At 42.3% G+C, this 18692-nt stretch overlaps 2 protein-coding genes across 3 annotated transcripts; one reads left to right on the forward strand and one right to left on the reverse strand.

The window, feature by feature from the left end:
• The first annotated feature begins 104 nt into the window (after positions 1–104).
• LOC135244616 (ras-related protein ORAB-1-like) lies at positions 105–7069 on the forward strand. Its single transcript, XM_064317056.1, has 6 exons — positions 105–518; positions 4370–4442; positions 4935–5030; positions 5307–5402; positions 5644–5775; positions 6022–7069. The coding sequence occupies exons 1-6, from the start codon at positions 505–507 to the stop codon at positions 6217–6219; spliced, it is 609 nt and encodes a 202-aa protein (XP_064173126.1). The 5' UTR covers positions 105–504; the 3' UTR covers positions 6220–7069.
• Positions 7070–7855: 786 nt separating this feature from the next.
• On the reverse strand, positions 7856–18038 carry cep68 (centrosomal protein 68). Of its 2 annotated transcripts, XM_064317047.1 has the most exons (8): positions 17846–18038; positions 16818–17046; positions 14188–14548; positions 12651–14099; positions 12061–12183; positions 11402–11498; positions 10100–10254; positions 7856–8975 (listed from the first exon to the last, which is right to left on the reverse strand). In XM_064317047.1, exons 3-8 carry the CDS (start codon positions 14500–14502, stop codon positions 8949–8951), a joined length of 2166 nt encoding a protein of 721 aa, XP_064173117.1. In that variant the 5' UTR covers positions 14503–14548; positions 16818–17046; positions 17846–18038; the 3' UTR covers positions 7856–8948. The 2 variants fall into 2 exon arrangements, with proteins under 2 accessions (XP_064173117.1, XP_064173116.1); XM_064317046.1 differs by lacking the exon at positions 16818–17046.
• Between the last annotated feature and the right edge of the window lie 654 nt (positions 18039–18692).

An 18692-nucleotide genomic window follows, 5' to 3' on the forward strand; every position in this document is an offset into this window, starting at 1 on the left:
TTGCATTTTTAAGTTTGGTACCCACTTGCATCGTATCCAATAAGAGGTCGATACATCACAATTGCGACGGAACCGGATAATGATCGGAGCAGGATGTGCAGGGGCAACCGGCTATGCAATTACACCGGTCTATCAAGAAATTGAAAAAAGTTAGTCATTGTACCTCGTGTGCGCATGGTTAGTAGGATATTTTAGTCAATTTGGATTCGTCTGCGAACCAGGCTACAGGGCTATTTTGTTTTCGACTGCAGTTTCCGATAACCAGGAAACGAGTAGTTAGCTACACGGGTTAAAATATCCTAAGTTTTAGGAGTTGTTATTTCCTGGTTCGGGTGGAAGCCATTTTGGGATTCAGACGACAAGGGTCTTAGTTCTGGGAGAGTAATTATCCGGTTATTTACTTTTTATGTTACAAAACTGTAGCTAGCTAGTCATTCCTACTTCCGTGGACCGAAGGGGAGCGCCGTTTTACAACAAGAGGGGGTTTACTGTGACATATCCACGATGAATCCTGAATAGTAAGTAGGGAGTTTCTTCACTGTCTAGCTGAAAATAGCTTGCCTACCGTACCTTAATGAAACCTCCTTTTAACTTTGAATGAACTTAACGTTAGAAAGATTAGACTAGGCGACTTAGAGATTGCACAGACGTAACGGTAAGGAATTGTCATACATTGCTAATGATAGCAGCAACATTTAATTATCCACTGAGTTATGTTTGTAATGTATGTTCTTTGTATCCTTAGCTAATGTGCTAAGTAACATTATGCGTATAGCGCCAGATGTTAGTTAGCTGGCCAGTGTAGCTAAATGAAGGATTTGGCTAGCTTGTAATATTATTAACAGAGAAAATTCTCATGGCCAACGATCACGAATTGGCTACACAAACCAGTAATGTTAGCTAATAGTTTGTGACTGCTGGGCGATACCTTGTGTCCTAACAAACCGGCCAGCAAGCCAGCTAATAACGTCAGGCTAGACCATGAAGTTGTCAGTTTGGCTGCTGGCAGATGGCTGGGAAATAACTATCATAGCTAGTCTAATGACGTGTACAACGGAGTGGTGCAATATTGTACTGAATAGCTTTATTAAAATATAAATGCCTAACAAAGAGGCATTTGTGAGATGGGTAACTAGCTGGCAGGATAGATGACAGTCCAGGAACAGGCCAATAGTGATATGAGCTACTCGTTGGTTAACGTTGGTGGCGTGCTTTGTTGCTTGTGTGCTAACTTAGCCTCCAAAATTTCTTCTAGGTTTCCAGTCCTGTTACTGGAAGTGACGCCTTTTTAGCTGTACTAGTGGCAACATCATGGGTATAAGAAAAAGCAGTCACAGAATTTTCATTATTCATTATTCCGCATTTGTTAGAAGTAAATATTGAAAGAGTCCTGTATGATCTGAACGTCATGTGTGTACAGGTAGTCGTTTGTCAGAACTCAATTAAGTACTATAGCTAGAAAGCTCTTTAGCTACCTTTGAAAACAAAATCAGGTCCGTTTTTTATTTATTTATTTATTTATTTAATTAGTCAACATATCCGTGACTGGGGATCAACAGCATTGACTCGAGGACAAAAGACATCCACCCTCCTAGTACTGCGTTCAGTCATGTGTAAGTCACATGGCCTCTCTTGCAACGCTTCTGCTGCTGTAGGCCGTTTGGAAATTCACTTAGGGTACAACTCGATTTTGGGAGTAGAAATGGGACTTTTGCATGGATCCTAGTCAGAAGACAAGGTGATTCTTTGGTTAGTCTGAAGAATCCTAAGGACTCATTCTGGTCATTGACATCTGCTCTTTTGATTTGTAGTTTATTGTATGGACTGGACTGGAGTCAAAAGTCTTCAAAAGGTTCTTCAAAATCTCCATTCATGTGCAGTGACTGACAGACTTATTTAGTATTTCCCAAGTGATGATTTTTCTTACTGTCTGTTTACTTTCAAATGAGATTAAGTCTAAACGTTTTGAAATGTTATTAGTTCTTATTATTATTATGCTGCTTTGCCTTGTAGTGTTGCAATGCTCAGCAGCAAATTTATCGGACCTGTGTTGGTACCGGTTGGTACATCCGGGGCCAGTTGCGTTTTGAAAGTTTTCCAGGATATCAGGTTCTAATGTTACTTAGGACATAGAAATGTGGGTATCTAATATTCAATTGATGGTGTTGAATCCTAATTGAGTATTAATTACAAATGATGCACATTAAACATCAAGATTTGGAATATTTTCTTTATTTTTAATAAATCTTTTTTTATTTCTGCAAAAGAGGAAAACGTGAGGCCCTGTGTATCCCAACGCATACTGAAGCAGCTTAAAGTCAGTTATGTAATTCTTCAAATTCTTGGTTAATGGTGATTTACCATGGTATTGATACCAAGGTAACAAAGCGTGTACCGGTATTGAAGTAAAGATTTTGGTTTCGGAACAACACAAGTTTATAACGATTCTGTTAAAGGCATAAAAGAATGCTCTTTTCATGATGGACCAGAACAGTTAAATGCACTAGTCTATCAGTGTTCCAAGCGGTGACTGGCTGCCCGCTAATTCGTTTTGTTTTTTGTTTTCTTTTGTTTTGTTGGAACTTCAGGCAATTATTACTGTTGCTACAGTTGGGCGTTTAATTAATTTACCACATGACTGAGATTTTGTGACCTGCTGGTTTTTTCTGAGTGTTCCCAACACAAGCTTATTTAATGCTGTCATTGATCAGTGATAAGGACATGTGGGTTATGTGTTTATATTCATGTAATAATGTTAAAGTTGAATGTTAATTTAATTTAAATGTTAATTTAAAATTGTAATGAGAAAACATCGGTATTGGCAGTGCGGTGATGACTACACCGTGTAGGATTGCACACATTAGGCTATACCACCAAAACTGAACACTGTCACAAGTGTACTTGGCAGCGCTGTTCCTCTTTGTAGCCATCATCACTATTCAGTTGGATAAAGAATAACTTGGTGTGAACAATAGGCTGTGGGGAAAAGAGATTGAGGATGTGCCAGGTTTCTTCTTTGGAAGTTTTTTTGGGTTTTTTATATTACGGATAATATATGTTTGATATTTCATATTTTATTCATCAATGGGACAACTGGTTCAATTAAATGTTGCTTTTTTGTTCTTCATTCAGAATCTTTTTTTAAAGTATTGTTCGGTGAGGATATCATATAGTGAATCTGATAACATGATACACGCAGCCCACGATACGTATCATTTCACCGCTATTATACCTGATGCGGGGACAAACATCCGAACTTCAGAGGGCACGGGAAATGGTTCTTGGAAAAACACGTAACGACTTATCAAATGGGTGTTTCAAAAACAGCCAACCGGCAGCAAGGTCTTACAGCTTCCATGTCATATTGGTCAAAATGTGGGCGGGGGGGAAAAAAAAGAAGAGACTTATAGTGGCAAAAATGTCAGAGTATGATATGAGAGGCCATTGATGAATTGTAGGCTCTCTTACAGCACATCTAGCCTATTCTATGCAGACCAAAGCAAGTTGCCTATGCAGGTGTAGCTTACAAGATGAGTCTCCCGTACTGTGCAATCTTATTTTATCATTTGATCCTGCAAGCATCACACATTTGGGTTCCCAGTTGTCGCCCAGTCTCTTAATTGTTTTGGTTTCACTGTCAAGTGTAAGCGATGGTTAATTCAATTTAGCACATTTCTCATCCACAATGTCCCATTTTTTATCGTTGTCGTCCTCCATCCTCTTGAGCGCAGTGCACACGAGACCCAAAACTCTAAGCTCTCTAAGGCTGTGTTTTGCTATCTCAGGCCATGATTTTGAAGATGTAGCGTAGCTTTGCCTATTTTAATGCCTTCATTTCCCAGAAGAGCTAAATAAAACGTTTATCAAACAGTGCCTGTGGCCTAACAGTCGACTAAAGCCTGATGATTATTGGAAAGGAGATTGATAGCTGTGTGAAGTAAAGTCAGAGAAAATGCTATTTGATGCCTGCAAGTGCTGCTGTAAAACAGGTTTTTGGCACCAAAGAAGAGTACTCAAGTAATTGCAAGGACAAATCAGCTCGTCATTTTGCAGAGATAATAATAAAATGTCCCACCCAATGTCCCAGTTAAAACTGCATTGTGTCACACTGAATACTTAAGCAGCATAGCTTCAGACCACAAACCGCCTGTGAATTTGGATCCCTGTTTTTCCCTGTAAACCCCTCGGTGCAGAAGCATGCCTGTGGAGTGACATGACCTGATGACCGTTGATCTGTTTTGCATTACGTCTTGTCATTTGTGATAGCGATTTGAACGGTAGGAAGAGCTTAATGTACCTGAAGTGTTGTCAACCTGGAAAGCAAAGTCCATGATTTTTAATCTCTTCCACCCTCTCTTTCCCCCCCCAGTGACTATTTATTCAAGCTGCTTCTGATTGGTGACTCTGGTGTTGGAAAGTCCTGCCTTCTCCTCCGATTTGCAGTAAGTGACCTTTCTTTCTATCACCAGTTTAGAGCTGACCTCTGCTCTTTCTTTCAACCAGGTGCTTGTTGATAATAAAAGGTGGCACTCTGTTCAGTTTTATTTATATCTTGGTGAATCATATAATTATGATAGACACAATAAAATAGTATAAAAGCTTGCCAAGCAATAAATAAATAATTGATTCCATTTTTAAAATACACTGTGATTTGATGGAACCGGAAGTTTGAGTCAATCTTGAGGTCTAGTAGAGTTCCCCAAACCTGAAGGCAAAATGTGGTATATTCACCACCCTGCCTTACTCAATATGCAGATGTCATGAAATTAGAAGTTTCTGTTACTTTCCGTTACTTTCAGTAATCGCAACCAAATGTGAGTTAGTTTTGTGTTATGATGAAGTATGAATGCTTTTCTGTGCTGAGCAGGATGTGGATGTGAATTAAAGGATGTGCGTATCCTCACTGTTGGCTTTTGCTTCCACTCCCCTTTCAGGACGACACGTACACAGAAAGCTACATTAGCACTATCGGAGTGGACTTCAAAATAAGGACCATAGAATTAGACGGGAAGACGATCAAACTTCAAATTGTAAGATCCATTAACTATTTTATATCTGTTACATGATTTCCCTGGCCTTTGCAGAGCCAAGGGTGATTTGAATTGTTTTACTTCATTTGATATGACTAATGAATAACCAAGGGCTTTGTTGGTTATACTAAAATTTCAAATATTCACACATTTGAAGAAGTACAGTCTCAGTGTCTCTCTAGCCTGTAATCTCTTCAGCCAGAATCCAAGTGTGTCAAGTGCCTATGGTGTTACCACTGTTTGGGTACCGTCTCACCACACTGTTTCGTTTCACAGTGGGACACTGCAGGACAGGAGAGGTTCCGAACCATCACGTCCAGTTACTACAGAGGAGCACACGGCATTATCGTAGTTTATGACGTTACAGATCAAGTAAGTGAGGCAGTCTCAGCTTTCCTCTCGATTTCATTAATGTCCATATGCAGTCATAGCCAGCCCCTTTTCTGTACGTACGTATTCTGAGCAAGTTACGTGTACGTGTAAGTGATTGCGTGTGTGTGTGAGACATGCATAGCTACACACAGATAACATGTTCATCTGAGCAAAGATGTTGTATTTGGGTCCCCTGGTATTTGTTGCGTCTCACACCAGTTTGTTTGCATTTCTGACACAGGAGAGTTTCAATAACGTGAAACAGTGGCTGCAGGAGATCGATCGCTATGCCAGTGAAAACGTTAACAAGCTATTGGTTGGGAACAAGTGTGACCTGACAACCAAGAAGGTTGTGGATTACACGGCAGCAAAGGTAATGACAAGCATTATAAAATAACGTGATTACTACAAGCCAATCAGGTTTATTCTGTTCATCACATAAACAGGGTCTTTAACAAGTATTTTATTTTTATTTTTTGTATTAGTGATTAGTTCTTTTTTGTATCACTTTAATCTTATTTGATGATTGGTTTATTCTACCTGTCCTCACCCTAGGCTGAATTAACAGCTGTGATTGCCATCTGCTAATGGTTCTGTTCTGTGTTTCTCCTTTTTTCAGGAGTTTGCCGACTCGCTGGCCATCCCCTCTTTGGAGACCAGCGCCAAGAACGCCACTAACGTGGAGCAGGCCTTCATGACCATGGCTGCCGAGATCAAGAAGAGGACGGGCCCCGGGGCCACAGCCAGCGGCCCCGACAAGTCCAGCGTCTCCATCCACAGCACGCCCGTCAAGTCTTCCTCCGGGGGGTGCTGCTGAGGCCCAGAGACCCTCCCCCAATGCAACATGCCCCTGCCCCTCCCAGAGTGTACACGTTGCCCGAGTACTGTAAGCCACACTACCAAAAAAAATCCTCCAAAACTGAAATGGCAAGGTCAGAAATTACGTACTGGTCAGCTCTCAAGCTGCTTCGATTCCTCCTTCAGAGATGACCAATTTCAGTTTCAGAACTGATGAGTGTGTGTGCGCGTACATGTGAGCGTGTTTCAGTCTTAACGGCATTCCTACTACAGTACTGGTGTTCGTTGAATCATATTTTCTGTCCTTTTTTCTCTTTTTTTGTCTGTTTTCTTGACTGTTTACTTTGCTGTTGATATCAGCACGTTTTGAAGTTAATTTATGTCCTCTGAATACGAAGCTCTGCCAATGCACAACAGCACAACTGTTTCACTGTCCAGTGTCCGCAGTCTGGTGAAATATATATGTACATATGTGTATGTATATGTAAGATCTTGTTTGTCATGTGGAGTTAAATGGACTACATTGTTTTCCTTTAAAATCTCTGAATTTAATTTGCAGCTGCAGACTGTTGTCATTTTGTCACACAAAATAACTAACTAACGGAAGAAAGATCTAATAAATATTGTACTACCAGACTGTACAATATACAAATTGCAATTCTTGGTGGCCTGTGTAGGATATATTTTGTGTGTTATAATTATTTTTCCAACATTTATGTATGGCAAATATATTGTACCAGTAATTTAGGCTGTTTGCAATTTGGCCATTACCTGTGTACTACCTAATTGCAAGTGGCTGTGGTTGAATTGCACATATGAAACACTAGGTTCTTTTTTTCATAATAAAGGCAACTGAATTCAGTTTTAAATGAGCTGAGTGGCACTTTCTGTCTGGACATTTGTTGAATTAATTAGCAATGTTTATCTGTCTGCTGGTTATGGAAGACATCTTCCTAAATATACCCATTTCATTTCAGGTCCATTGCATATGACCTACCCAAGCTCACAGGCATCACCCAAGAAAAGGCCATTGCCTTTACAATCTAACTCATATGTTACCTGCACAGCAAAAACCAGAGATCAGATGTAGATGTAGTTAAAACTTATTAGCTAAAACTAAAAGAAAGGCACACATTTTATTTTTTAGATATTATTGGTTCAGGTCAATCTATAATGCAACACATCTTTTGAAGGTTATAGGTAAATTAACCCTCTCTCCTACTGAGCATTGTGGTGACATTAAATATTAAGGATTTCCAGATCTTTTCGGGAGGGACAGCTTTGGCTATTATGGGAATGTCTGTGAGCTACTATATGGAGACATCAAGATCAAGAAATAATTAAACAAATAGTGATACTGGTTCCTGCTTTTATCTGTTATGGCCTGCCCAGAAAATCCAACATATTGCCTGTAGGTGTATTGAGCAACTTTTAAGGTACAGAATCCTTTGAGTAAGAAGAATGCCAGGCAAACACACAAACACCCCCCACACACACACTCGCGCACACACATTCACACTTCAAATGGCTACTGCACCCCCCCTCTCATTCCACTGTAGCAGGTACATTCCAGGCAGCAGTACATCTTTCAACTGTCTTCTTTACCATCTACCCACAGAATACTGTTATTCAAAAGAAATTTTTTGAAACATATCATCTATTAGAACTTTTATTGTGAAAATGTATGCTGGTGAATTGATCTACATAAACCTTAACATAGGTCAGGCTACTCGGGCCCTCGTAATTTAAGCACAGAGTGGTATACATTAACATTAAAGGCCATCCAAGGTTTGTTTTACTGCATTTCCTTGCTTTCATTCTACCTCGTGTATTTCAGTGCTGCTTAATAATGCCTGTAATAAGATCTGGCATTCTGGCTCACAGAGCACATTCCAAGGACACGCATGTCACCCAGCCAGCTTGGTTACCACCGCACAATTCAGTCAGATTGAGTAACTTGGCAGTTATTTAACTGACATCCTGCGGTGAGTTTCTGACGGTAAATGTCACCGACTGTTTTCCAAGGGTGCCAATAAGAGATGTCGAAATAGGTAGAGGTTTTTGTTTTTTGGTCAGAGGTTAGAGGTTACGGTGCATTTTTCTGAAGTCACTGCAGAAAAAGCCTTCGGTCGGCACCCTGATTTACCATTTTTCTATAGTGTAAAGAGACCTAAGATTTATGCTGTTCAACAGTTGTGAAATCTCTGCTGAATATGTCTAACAATTGGGCAAATGTTGCTCTGCGTTTCGTCTCTCCAAGAAGGCAATGTAAAGTTTCATCTGACAGATGTGGTACATATGTAGTAGCACTCTACGAATGACTAGCTGTCGATAGATTTTCTGCGAAGCTTTATCAAAATGGGATTGACTGTAAATGGGGGTAAACTGTAAACAGAATAATCAATCCCAATGAATGAAATATTAGCAAAATCTGTTCGGAATCTTAGTCGCCCGTGTGCACTGATCAGGTTAAAAAAAGTCCTTAGTGGCATTTTTAATCTTTTCTAAGTATCCTTTGATCAAACAATAATAATTACATGTAGAAACATTTTAGTAAGAGTAGTAAAAACATGCATATGATGGATGAAACAAAAATACATGATAAAGGTGTGCCATAATTGTGAAGTTGAAGTGCGCTTGTTTTACGAAGAGTGGATCTGGCTGGTGAGCTGCTGGGTAAAAAGGTGCTTTCTAAGGTCAAGGGGCAAGTCTCTGTGCTGAGGGCACGTGTCTGTGTCCTGCTGCTGCTCAATCCTGCTCCGTGAGCCAACTCTCCTGAAAGAGAAATACACCTGCTAATCACTGCATTCTCCAGACTTTAGATAAAATTGGGATAGTTTTAAATATTCTTATTTAAAAAATAATTATATGTAACAGAAAGTAACTTTAAAAAACAAAAATATTTGTATACTGATCCCAGGGACTAATTTTTAAAACTATTTGAATGCAAAAAAAGGTATAAGGTAGTTGCCATATACTGGTCTACTGTAAACTTAATTTTGACATTCAAGTCATAAAGCTTCACTACTGTCCTCCATTCAGAGGTTTAAACTTCACTGTAACATTTTATCAGTAAGATTGGCAGCCCTTGCAATGGTTCAAAAAATACATTTACGCTATAAAATTAGTTGATTTGCACTTTTGTCAATTTGTCTTTACAATGAAGCTTTATTTTTATCCTTCATTATGACTGAGGGACTTCAGGGAAACCTGCCTGGAAGAACGACCCCCATGCACACTGAGCAACCCTGTTCTTGGAGATCTACCATTCTAAAGGTTTTTAATTTCAACCCTAATTTGGTACACCTGATTCTATTAATCAGCAGCTCAATGAGATCTCTAGCTGTTCAACAAAGGTGGAAAATCCAGGTTCAGAAAGTTCATGGGTGAAAAAAACATGACGGGACTTTTACTTTCTGACCCCTCTGCTGTGGAATGAGGTGTGCTTTGATAGGGTTGGAGTGAAAACCTACAGGACCGTAGATCTCCAGGAACAGGGCAGGGAGCCACTGCACTCGAGAGTCCTAGAGAAGACATCTTTTCCCTGAGGGAGCCTGGATAATTTTCCCAGTTCAGGAAGGGCATGCCTTCAACTGTAAACAATCAAATGAGTTTGTGGTCCTCGTACAATTCACAGAAATGCTAAATAACCAGTATGCTTGAAAAATGACTCTTTAAAAAGCTATACTATCCTTTAATTCCAATGCTTTAATTATCCAAGTACAATATACACTACTGAAAATGTATTGTTCTGTCCTACACAGTCTGAAGAGGCCATGGACCTGAATCTGACCCTCAAAGGAAATGCGATGCAAATGTTACAGGGGAAAGCTACTTCTGAAGAGACAGCCCTGTGGCCTGAGGCTCCAAACAGCTGGCCGGCTGGAGCCTTTGCGTACCTGTGTGGACAGCCCGGTGACCTGCACCTCTGTCTCGGAGCTGCTGGGCTCTGTGAGGCTGTCCATGGCCAACAGGATGGAGGAGAAGAGGTGCTCCGCGTGCGCTTCCAGGGCCCTGGACTGCTGCTCGATCTGCCGCAGCGTCTCCTTCAGAACTGAGGGGGGAGCACCAGAGACCGCAGCTCAGCTCTGCTGCTACCTTTTCACGTGCCTGCTTACCGCGCTTCACAAGATACTGCACTTGTTTTTTCTGAATTTTTTGGAATTCTGAATTTTCATTTGTAGTGCTCCGTGATTTTCCCAGGATGAGAGTGTAAAATACAATGTGAAATGGAAAAGGAACCTGTTTTAACTAGTTTTAATAAGAGGAAGCATTACGTCCTGATAACAGTTCCATAATCACTGTTATGATGATTGTGTGCCTTGATAGATTAAGTCCAAAAAAGTGCTGCTTACCAACAGCAAACAAAAAACCCAGCACATTAATTGTTTGACAGTAGCATGCATCATATGGAAAGCCATCAATGTTAAAAAGTCACATAATGGTTATTTTTACCTGTTAAAACAGAAAAAAATGTAACAAAAAATAAATGCGACAACAAGAACACTTTGAATTCTATTTGTCTAAAGACGTGCAGTCTTCCCCTGTTGACACAGCAATTTTTGCCATGCCAACAGGTAAAAATGAATGACTTTACAAGATGTTTTGGCACTGATGCCTTCCATAACATCAAAACTGCAAGGCAAAACGTCTAGCTTCAGCTGCCTCTAATTGCCAAATACCTGAGGCAGGCCGTTTCCTGTTTCTGTTAGCGGAGAGGGCTGTGGATATAAGATTACACTGGACTGCAAGAACTCTGGGATCCTCCTCAGCTTTCGCAGGAACACAAAGAGTAACCTGCCACTCGACCTCGTAACAGAAGCTGTTTTGAGCCCTGTCACATGAAAGGTGTAGACTATTGTGTGAATAAAACTAGATGGATGAGTTTGGTGTGATAGAACTTGGGTATAGCCAGACTCCTTTAACAGTGTCTTTGCTTTTGTTTTGCAAGAGCCCAGGACTGACTGACATTGTTAATTCTTAAACAGCAGAGGAGGAAATGGACCATATCACACAGACCAGCTTCTCGTGCATTGGGTGACCTCTACTCCTGTACTGCTGGAGGTTGCAACGGAAACACAGGCCAGTACAAAGGACACAATGTACAGCTCAGTCCTTACGCCGATATATATATGCACACCCCCTTGGCCCCAGTGATCGGAGCGTGTCTCCCGCGGCAGTGTCTCCACACGCCCTCTTACCTGGAGAGGTGGAGTCCATTGAGCGCAGCAGGATTCCTCCCTTGTGGAGCACAGCAGCGGTCAGGGGCTGCTGGGAGCACAGCTCTCTCTGGAAGCTCTGGAGGACAGAGAAGAGACTCAGCCCCCATTTACCAACACACATTACAGCTTTAATAAGCATCAGTTTTGCCAATGCCATACAAAAAAAAACTTTATTTATATAGCACAAGTCATACATCAAATGCAACTCCAAGTGCTGAACATAAAAAGTGGAAGTTAAAAAAGAACAATCACCAGAACAAATACCACCCTATATCCTATATCCTATATTCTTAGCTGCAGAGGCTAAGCAGGGAAGGCTTGGTTTGTACTGTAATGGTAAATGGTAAATGGACTGCATTTATATAGCGCTTTTATCCAAAGCACTTTACAATTGATGCCTCTCATTCGCCAGAGCAGTTAGGGGTTAGGGGTTAGGTGTCTTGCTCAAGGACACTTTGGAGTTTGAACCGGCAACCCTCCGACTGCCAGACAATCGGTCTTACCTCCTGAGCTATGTTGCCCCGGAGCTGTATGGAGCAAGGGACACCTCCAGGGAACACTAAACTGCTGCAAGTGGTGTCACGGGCCACTGGAGCGTATAAAAATCCCTTGTGGGGCCGGGGAGTTGCAGGACTGACCTGGTAATCCGCGAGAGAGGACTTGACGCTCTCAATCTCAACAGCGGGTGGAGTCAACCGCTCCATCTTCTCCACCACGCTGTACAGCCAAATGATCAGCTTCTCCAGGTTAGAGCAAAATTCCTGCGATTGTTAAACAAGCACATGGTTAGTCAAATGTTCTCACAGTGGATGCCCATTCCCCACTTATCCCCACTGAAAGGCACAGTCTCATAATGGACATTCAGGAAAAATTGGACAATTAAATAAACACTTAAAGATCAACTACTAGTGAACCCCAGTCATATGTAATACACAAGATTAATAAAATATAGTTAAGAAAAAATATGATGCATTGACTGATGCCAAACAGTAAACTAGCCATATAAGAAAATGAGAGCTGTTCAGGTTTGGTAGCAAAGTGTGGATATATCAGTCTTATCCCTATTATACTAACCCTTTGTTCTGCATATACCTTTTACATAACACTACTACATTAATGCTTGAATTTATTAATGTTGGAAGCACAAAAAAGAAAATACTCTCTGTTCACAGAGAGTGAGTTTAATATTCAGCCACAGCCTTCAGGGAATGACATTTGATCTGGATACCTGAATGTGCTGCATGAGTGACTCCTTGGCCTCAAAGTCTTCGAGGCTTGTTGGCATGCTCCCCTGCACCTCGGACAGGGAGACCCCGTCCAGGGACATCCCACTCAGGTGTTGCATGCAAGACGCCACCTTCCTCAGGCTGCATCTGTTGACCTCCTTGCCAAGCCTCCGCAGACTGGCCTCCAGACCCTCCACCTCCGCCGAGCGCTCCTGGCCGCAGGAGCTTCTGTAGATAGGCCCCTCCCCTTGCTCACCAGGCCCTTCCTCCTCGGGCTTGTTTTCCACCAATGTTGCGGACGTCCTTTCAGAAGACGTCTCCTTCTCCAGGGACTCGCAGCTGTTGTCGTAGGACTTGCAGACCTGCTCAGAGAGGGTCTGGAGGTGCTGCGACAGCACCTGCAGCTCCTGCAGCTGACCCGGCAGGGCATAGAACTCCTCGTCACTGTCCCACACCATCCTGCGGGCAGGCAGCACATGCGAGGTTGGAATGAAGTGCCGGGCTGGGTCGCCGGATGCAAAGATTCCCTGCTTCCACCCATGTGTCCAGCGGTGGGCCCGTTTGCTGTCGGTTTCCAACAGGCTCTCCGACGATAGACCTATTTGGTCCACAGATGAGTCGGAGCTGCCAAACGGCCTGTAGCCATAGTGCTTGGAATGCAAGTGCTCCTTGGGGGCGGGGCTGACCTGCTCCGTGGCTCTCAGGCCCCTCCTCTTCTCCCTCAGAGGCTGGTCTGAGCACGACAGATTGGAGGAGCTGCAGAAGCGGTCTAGCCCGATCCCAGAGTCCAGCAGCACAGGGTTGGTTCGCAACAGTGACCTAGTGCCTGTGGAGTCCAGTGCAGGGAGGTGGTTGGGTCTCAGTGGGTAGGTGTAATCCAGGAGGGTCTCGTACTCTTTGTCCGGATCCCAGTTGGGGGACTTCCTATCTGGGGATGAAAGCAGGCTGCGAGGGATGGCGCATGCCCAGTAGTTTGCCTGAAAGGGGGACATCTTATGGAGAGGAAGTGGGTGGGACTTATTGTCAGCAAGTGATGACCTGGGATTCAGAGAAGTGTCTCTTGGTTGGACCAGGCTGTGCTCCGCCCTGTTCCTCCTGGAGAAGTGTGAGGAAGAGGAGTAGTGCTCCAGGGAGGACGACCTCTGGGTGGATTTCCACTTGGGGCTCATCTCCACCTTCAAGCTGTGGACATCAAGAGGAGGGCTGGACAGACAGCGACGGCGGGGCAAGTTGGCTTGAAACCCTGCAACCATGCTGGTGTCCTCATGAGGTGACCAGCTCCTCAGATCCAAGGTGGAGAGAGGCACGCTCAGGTCCTCTGCAGAGGTTGACAGGGATGAGGCTGGACAAGCATCGTAACTGTCTGGGGTTTCCTCAGCTGGCAAAGTGGATAAGCACTGCATATCCCAGTGGCGATCCAGGTTACTGCAACCCTGCTCTGGCTCAACTTCCTGAAAAAGGAGGAGAGCATTTAATTCACAGAAACCTGTTAAAATTTACTCAAATTCAGTCCCTCACCTTGTGTTTGCCCTCGCTTACCTGCTCTGAATGTTCCAGAAGAGGGGGCTTCTTGAGGATTGAAATGTGGCTATTGTCGGCAAACAGCGGCTTTCTCACTACGTATTGACTCTTTTCTGTTAGATACCTAGACCTGGGGGCCATGGTCACGGTTTTCTTCTGACCACCTCTGTCTCTCTCTGGACTTTTAGCAGGTAGGCCATAAGCCAATCCTTCTCTGGAGATGCCAGGGTGGGAACCAGATGTAGATACAGGGATCCGTGTCTTCCACCGGCAGCTCTTTGGTTCCATGTGAGAAAGGAGCTCTGGGAAAGATCTGTCAACTTCCAGGGCCATGGATAAGCAACGCAGTGCTAATGCACGTCATGTGTCACAGCAGTCCCTGTAAAGAGAAGCTCATAGAATCACATTTCCTAAGGATCAAATTAATGAAAAGTGACTCCCTGATATTTTCAGGTATACACAGCACCAATAATTACTAAAATTAGGTTATTAAAACAGATTATTATGCATTGGTCAATATCCAACCAGAAGTAAACCAACTATGTAAGCATACCTGCTTAGTTCAGTTCAGTTTTACCCCTATTTTATCGCCCCTTTGTGCTGCATTTAAAAAGTGAACCCGATATACACTACATTGCCAAATGTTTGTGGACACCTGACATCCAACATCTCATCCAAAATTATGGGCAATAATATGGAGTTGGTCCACCCTTTGCTGCTATAACAACCCCCACTCTTCTGGGAAGGCTTTATACTACTGGGGTTGAGGTCAGGGTTCTGTGCAGGCTAGTTAAGTTCTTCCACACCGTTCTAAACAAAACCATTTCTATATGGGCCTTCTGGTGTGCCCAGGGTAATTGTCATGCTGAAACAGGAAAGAGCCTTCTCCAAACTCTTGGGGAAGCACAGAATACTACAGAATGTGATTGTATGCTGTAGCATTAAGATTTACCTTCACTTGAACTAAGGGTCCTAGCCATGAAAAAACCCCCAGACAATCTACCACGGCAATGCTGAGCTCACCAGCAAGCATGTTAGTGCAATTACTGCAAAGTTCAGCAGGGTATCAAGCAAAACACCAATCCTCTGATCACTTTTTACTAGTTAGCCATAGACTGACAAAATTTAAAAGCAAGTGGCACGAATAATAATAGGACAGCTTCCTTACTGTGCTGTAATTATTAACATTTTTTTATTAACTGTATAATTAGTCAGGTGATTGCAAACAATCCAATGCCTAGAGCGCCCCATGGGGATATACGGGGAATCGCATTGCTTGCTTACACCTACTTCTGGGTAGATAGATGCCGCGTTGTTTGTATAGGGATGTAACTGCGAAACAGACGAAAGGTGAGCTATCACCGTTTGTTTATAATAGTCTTGTGTGTAAAGTCTATTAGCTGGACTAGCTGTCTTGGTTAGCCTACAATTGTTGATGTTGATGACCTGCTTGAATACATCAAAGAGGTTTGAGATGGTCATTTTTGACTTGGTTTTCTTTAATTACTTTCACTTTATTCACCAGTACAGAAAAAAGTAGTGAAACATGGAGAGACAGGCAGGCAGAAAGAAGGAAGAGGAATAAGAAAAGCAGAAGTAAACAGACGAAGTTTGAATTCATAGGAAAACAGAACAGAGTGAAGAAAAGAACAGAGGAGCACCCACAGCAAAGGAAAAATTAGTCCATTGTCCACCTATGCTGTTGGCCTAGACACAGTAGATTATACTCCGGATATAGAAAAAACTGCAGCTCCATGCTGGTGATGCCATCATACCACTCCCAGACCCACATGATCATAGGTATGGATGGTCTATTGACCTAAGCTAAGCTTCTTCCTGTCCAATATATGGATGTTTACAACTTCCTCATAAATACTCCAGGTACCTTCACTAGTGAAGCTTTGCGGGCATATAAATCATTAGATGCCTATAATTATTATGTGTCTGGCCATGTCAAAAATGTAAGGCAACACAACATCACACCAGAAAGCACAGTTACTTTTGTAAAAACGACCATCATCCATGAACAGTGTCTAACAAACTCCTCTTAAAGACAGCAAGCATGGCTATGTAGTAACTGCTCTTTGCACATGTACAGCCAGTTTAGGTGAAGTATGCAGCCATATTCCTGCAGTTCTATTTGCTGTTGAAGACACACTTCATATAATAATATATACTCCAATAACTGGTGAGCCCAGTAATTGCAAAGGGTCAAAAACTGGAAAATTCTTGACTGGCCAAGTCATTCACCTGATGTGGGGCGACATAGCTCAGGAGGTAAGACCGATTGTCTGGCAGTCAGAGGGTTGCCGGTTCAAACCCCGCCCTGGGCGTGTCGAAGTGTCCTTGAGCAAGACACCTAACCCCTAACTGCTCTGGCGAATGAGAGGCATCAATTGTAAAGCGCTTTGGATAAAAGCGCTATATAAATGCAGTCCATTTACCATTTACCATGTGAATCCAATTTGCGCAGGACAAAATGAGGAATTGCACTAGCAGCCAGACACAACAACGCTATCATTGCCACCAAAATATGGGCCTCTAGGATAACCTGTATAACAGTCAGGGGAACATCCTGAGAAAACTACTTTGTATAAGCTTTTGGCAAAAAGGTCTTAAGAGTAGAGACTTTGTTGGGGTGAAATTACCTAAAATGATCCAAATTGTGGATAATGGTATACTGGTGGTGGTGAGCGAGGTCTTTTTCATTTAGATCAATGGCTCACTGGAATCTATGTACTGTCATGTTCCACTGGGTCTGGCACAGAGGGTCTGACACGACCACATATTTCTAGCAGCCGCAGTAACTAGACCACCAAGGTATCATCATGCATCAGCCAGGCACCATGGCAACAGGTGGGCAAAGTCCTGAAAACACTGAAAGCAATATGAACTTGTTAACCTCACTGACAATCAACAAGTCACAACATCTTATTGTCTTCTGACTTTTACATGAATTCAAATCAATTCCACTATCTTATAATTTTATTACATTGTACACTTCCCCATGCAATGAGAATGCAACTTGGCAGAATAATTAGTAATGGTCACAAGCTAAAAACAATCCAACTAAACTTTTCATAACATCTTTTCTGTTTTTTTGCAACACTACATCCAACCTAAACCTAGAATACAAATAACAAATGCACAAATTACAAATTGGACACACATTTCACTGACAACTTCGAACATCAGAGTGAACACACTCATCACTAACATGACTTCGTGTTGCCAGGGGCTCTCGTAATCTGACATTTAATAGGACACGTGAGAGTTGTCGATACACACAGCCGCAATTCACAGGTAAAACTAGCTAGCCTACCTGCAGAACATACTAGTATCAATACATTCAAAGCAAAAATTGTGTAGATATCGTAACAGTTCACAACAACAGTTTGTCACAACTCAAAAAACAAATGTCACGTATGTGACAAATGTTAAGTGAAAACAATATTAGCTGCAACATATGCCACCGACACTGTTTTTATTTTATTTTATTATTATTTTTAAAGCTAACTGCCAGCTATATGTTATAGCGGCCAAGACTGTCATTGCATTTGCCAAACATAACGGAACAATGGACTTTCACTCTTCCATTTAAACAATGCACCGACATATCAATTTCCAGCATGTATTTGGCTAGCTAGCGAGAAAATGCAATACAATGGCAACATACCCGTTTCCATATGCGTCTATTTCAGGGATGTACCATCAGCTATTGTCAAATACGCCGCTACAGGCGAGCAACGTCGTCCGAAATGGTTAATTAGCTCTTTAAACTAGCTTGCCAAAATGAAACAAAGAAGCTAGCAACCTCGCCTAGACAACACCCTGACAGCCACTCGCTCAAGGAAACGGCTTGCAAATAAACAGGCGGGGCGAATGGAAAAGTTCTCACCGCTACCCAATATGAAAATTTCAAAATAAAAGTCCAAACAATAAAACTACAATTACGTTCAACATGAAACTAAAGTGTTGTATTGTATATGGTATTGTACATGAGATTATCTGAAAGATGAGGGAGACATTGAGAGTAATTTAAAATGCATAATTTCTATGGCACCAGATAAGTGCACCCTTCTACACCTTACCCAATCAGCACAACCATCCCCCACTGATTACACATTAAGTGTGCATGGGTCAGGAGAAGACGGGGTGTTCCTCCCCCCTCTTTACTGTACATAAAATGTGGGCCTTTCCTCATGGGGCGGGTTAACATCAGTGAGTTAACATCTGCTGGGTAATACCCATAAGTGTACATTGCGGGTTTATATCTGCTGTTGCCATTGGGGAATCTGAACCTTGCATCTAGGCCTGTGTTTCTTGGTGTTTGGTGCGTGCAGGGTCTGACATTCTTGGGGGTTACAGCAAGTCTGCCATTTTTACATTTTTATCCCTGGCTTTTTGGAATATTCTGCTGTCTTGTGGTTTTTGATCTTTGAACTTGGTTTTCCTGAGACGAAACAAGCCAGAAACAAGCTGCAGTTTGTTTTCTTCCATTCATTTCTTTTGTGACTGTAATC

Source organism: Anguilla rostrata, chromosome 18, assembly GCF_018555375.3.
Source record: "Anguilla rostrata isolate EN2019 chromosome 18, ASM1855537v3, whole genome shotgun sequence".
Lineage (NCBI taxonomy): Eukaryota > Metazoa > Chordata > Actinopteri > Anguilliformes > Anguillidae > Anguilla > Anguilla rostrata.

What these genes read in the sequence shown, in the direction of transcription:
- LOC135244616 (XM_064317056.1), top strand. An exon ending in AGACGATCAAACTTCAAATT is followed by an intron (nt 5,031 to 5,306) that starts GTAAGATCCATT and finishes TTCGTTTCACAG; the next exon opens with TGGGACACTGCAGGACAGGA. An exon ending in TTTATGACGTTACAGATCAA is followed by an intron (nt 5,403 to 5,643) that starts GTAAGTGAGGCA and finishes TTTCTGACACAG; the next exon opens with GAGAGTTTCAATAACGTGAA.
- cep68 (XM_064317046.1), bottom strand. Translation starts at nt 14,502, where the DNA reads ATGGCCCTGGAAGTTGACAGATCTTTCCCAGAGCTCCTTTCTCACATG. An exon ending in AATGGACTCCACCTCTCCAG is followed by an intron (nt 10,255 to 11,401) that starts GTAAGAGGGCGT and finishes CTCCCCCCTCAG; the next exon opens with TTCTGAAGGAGACGCTGCGG. An exon ending in TCACCGGGCTGTCCACACAG is followed by an intron (nt 8,976 to 10,099) that starts GTACGCAAAGGC and finishes TTTCTCTTTCAG; the next exon opens with GAGAGTTGGCTCACGGAGCA.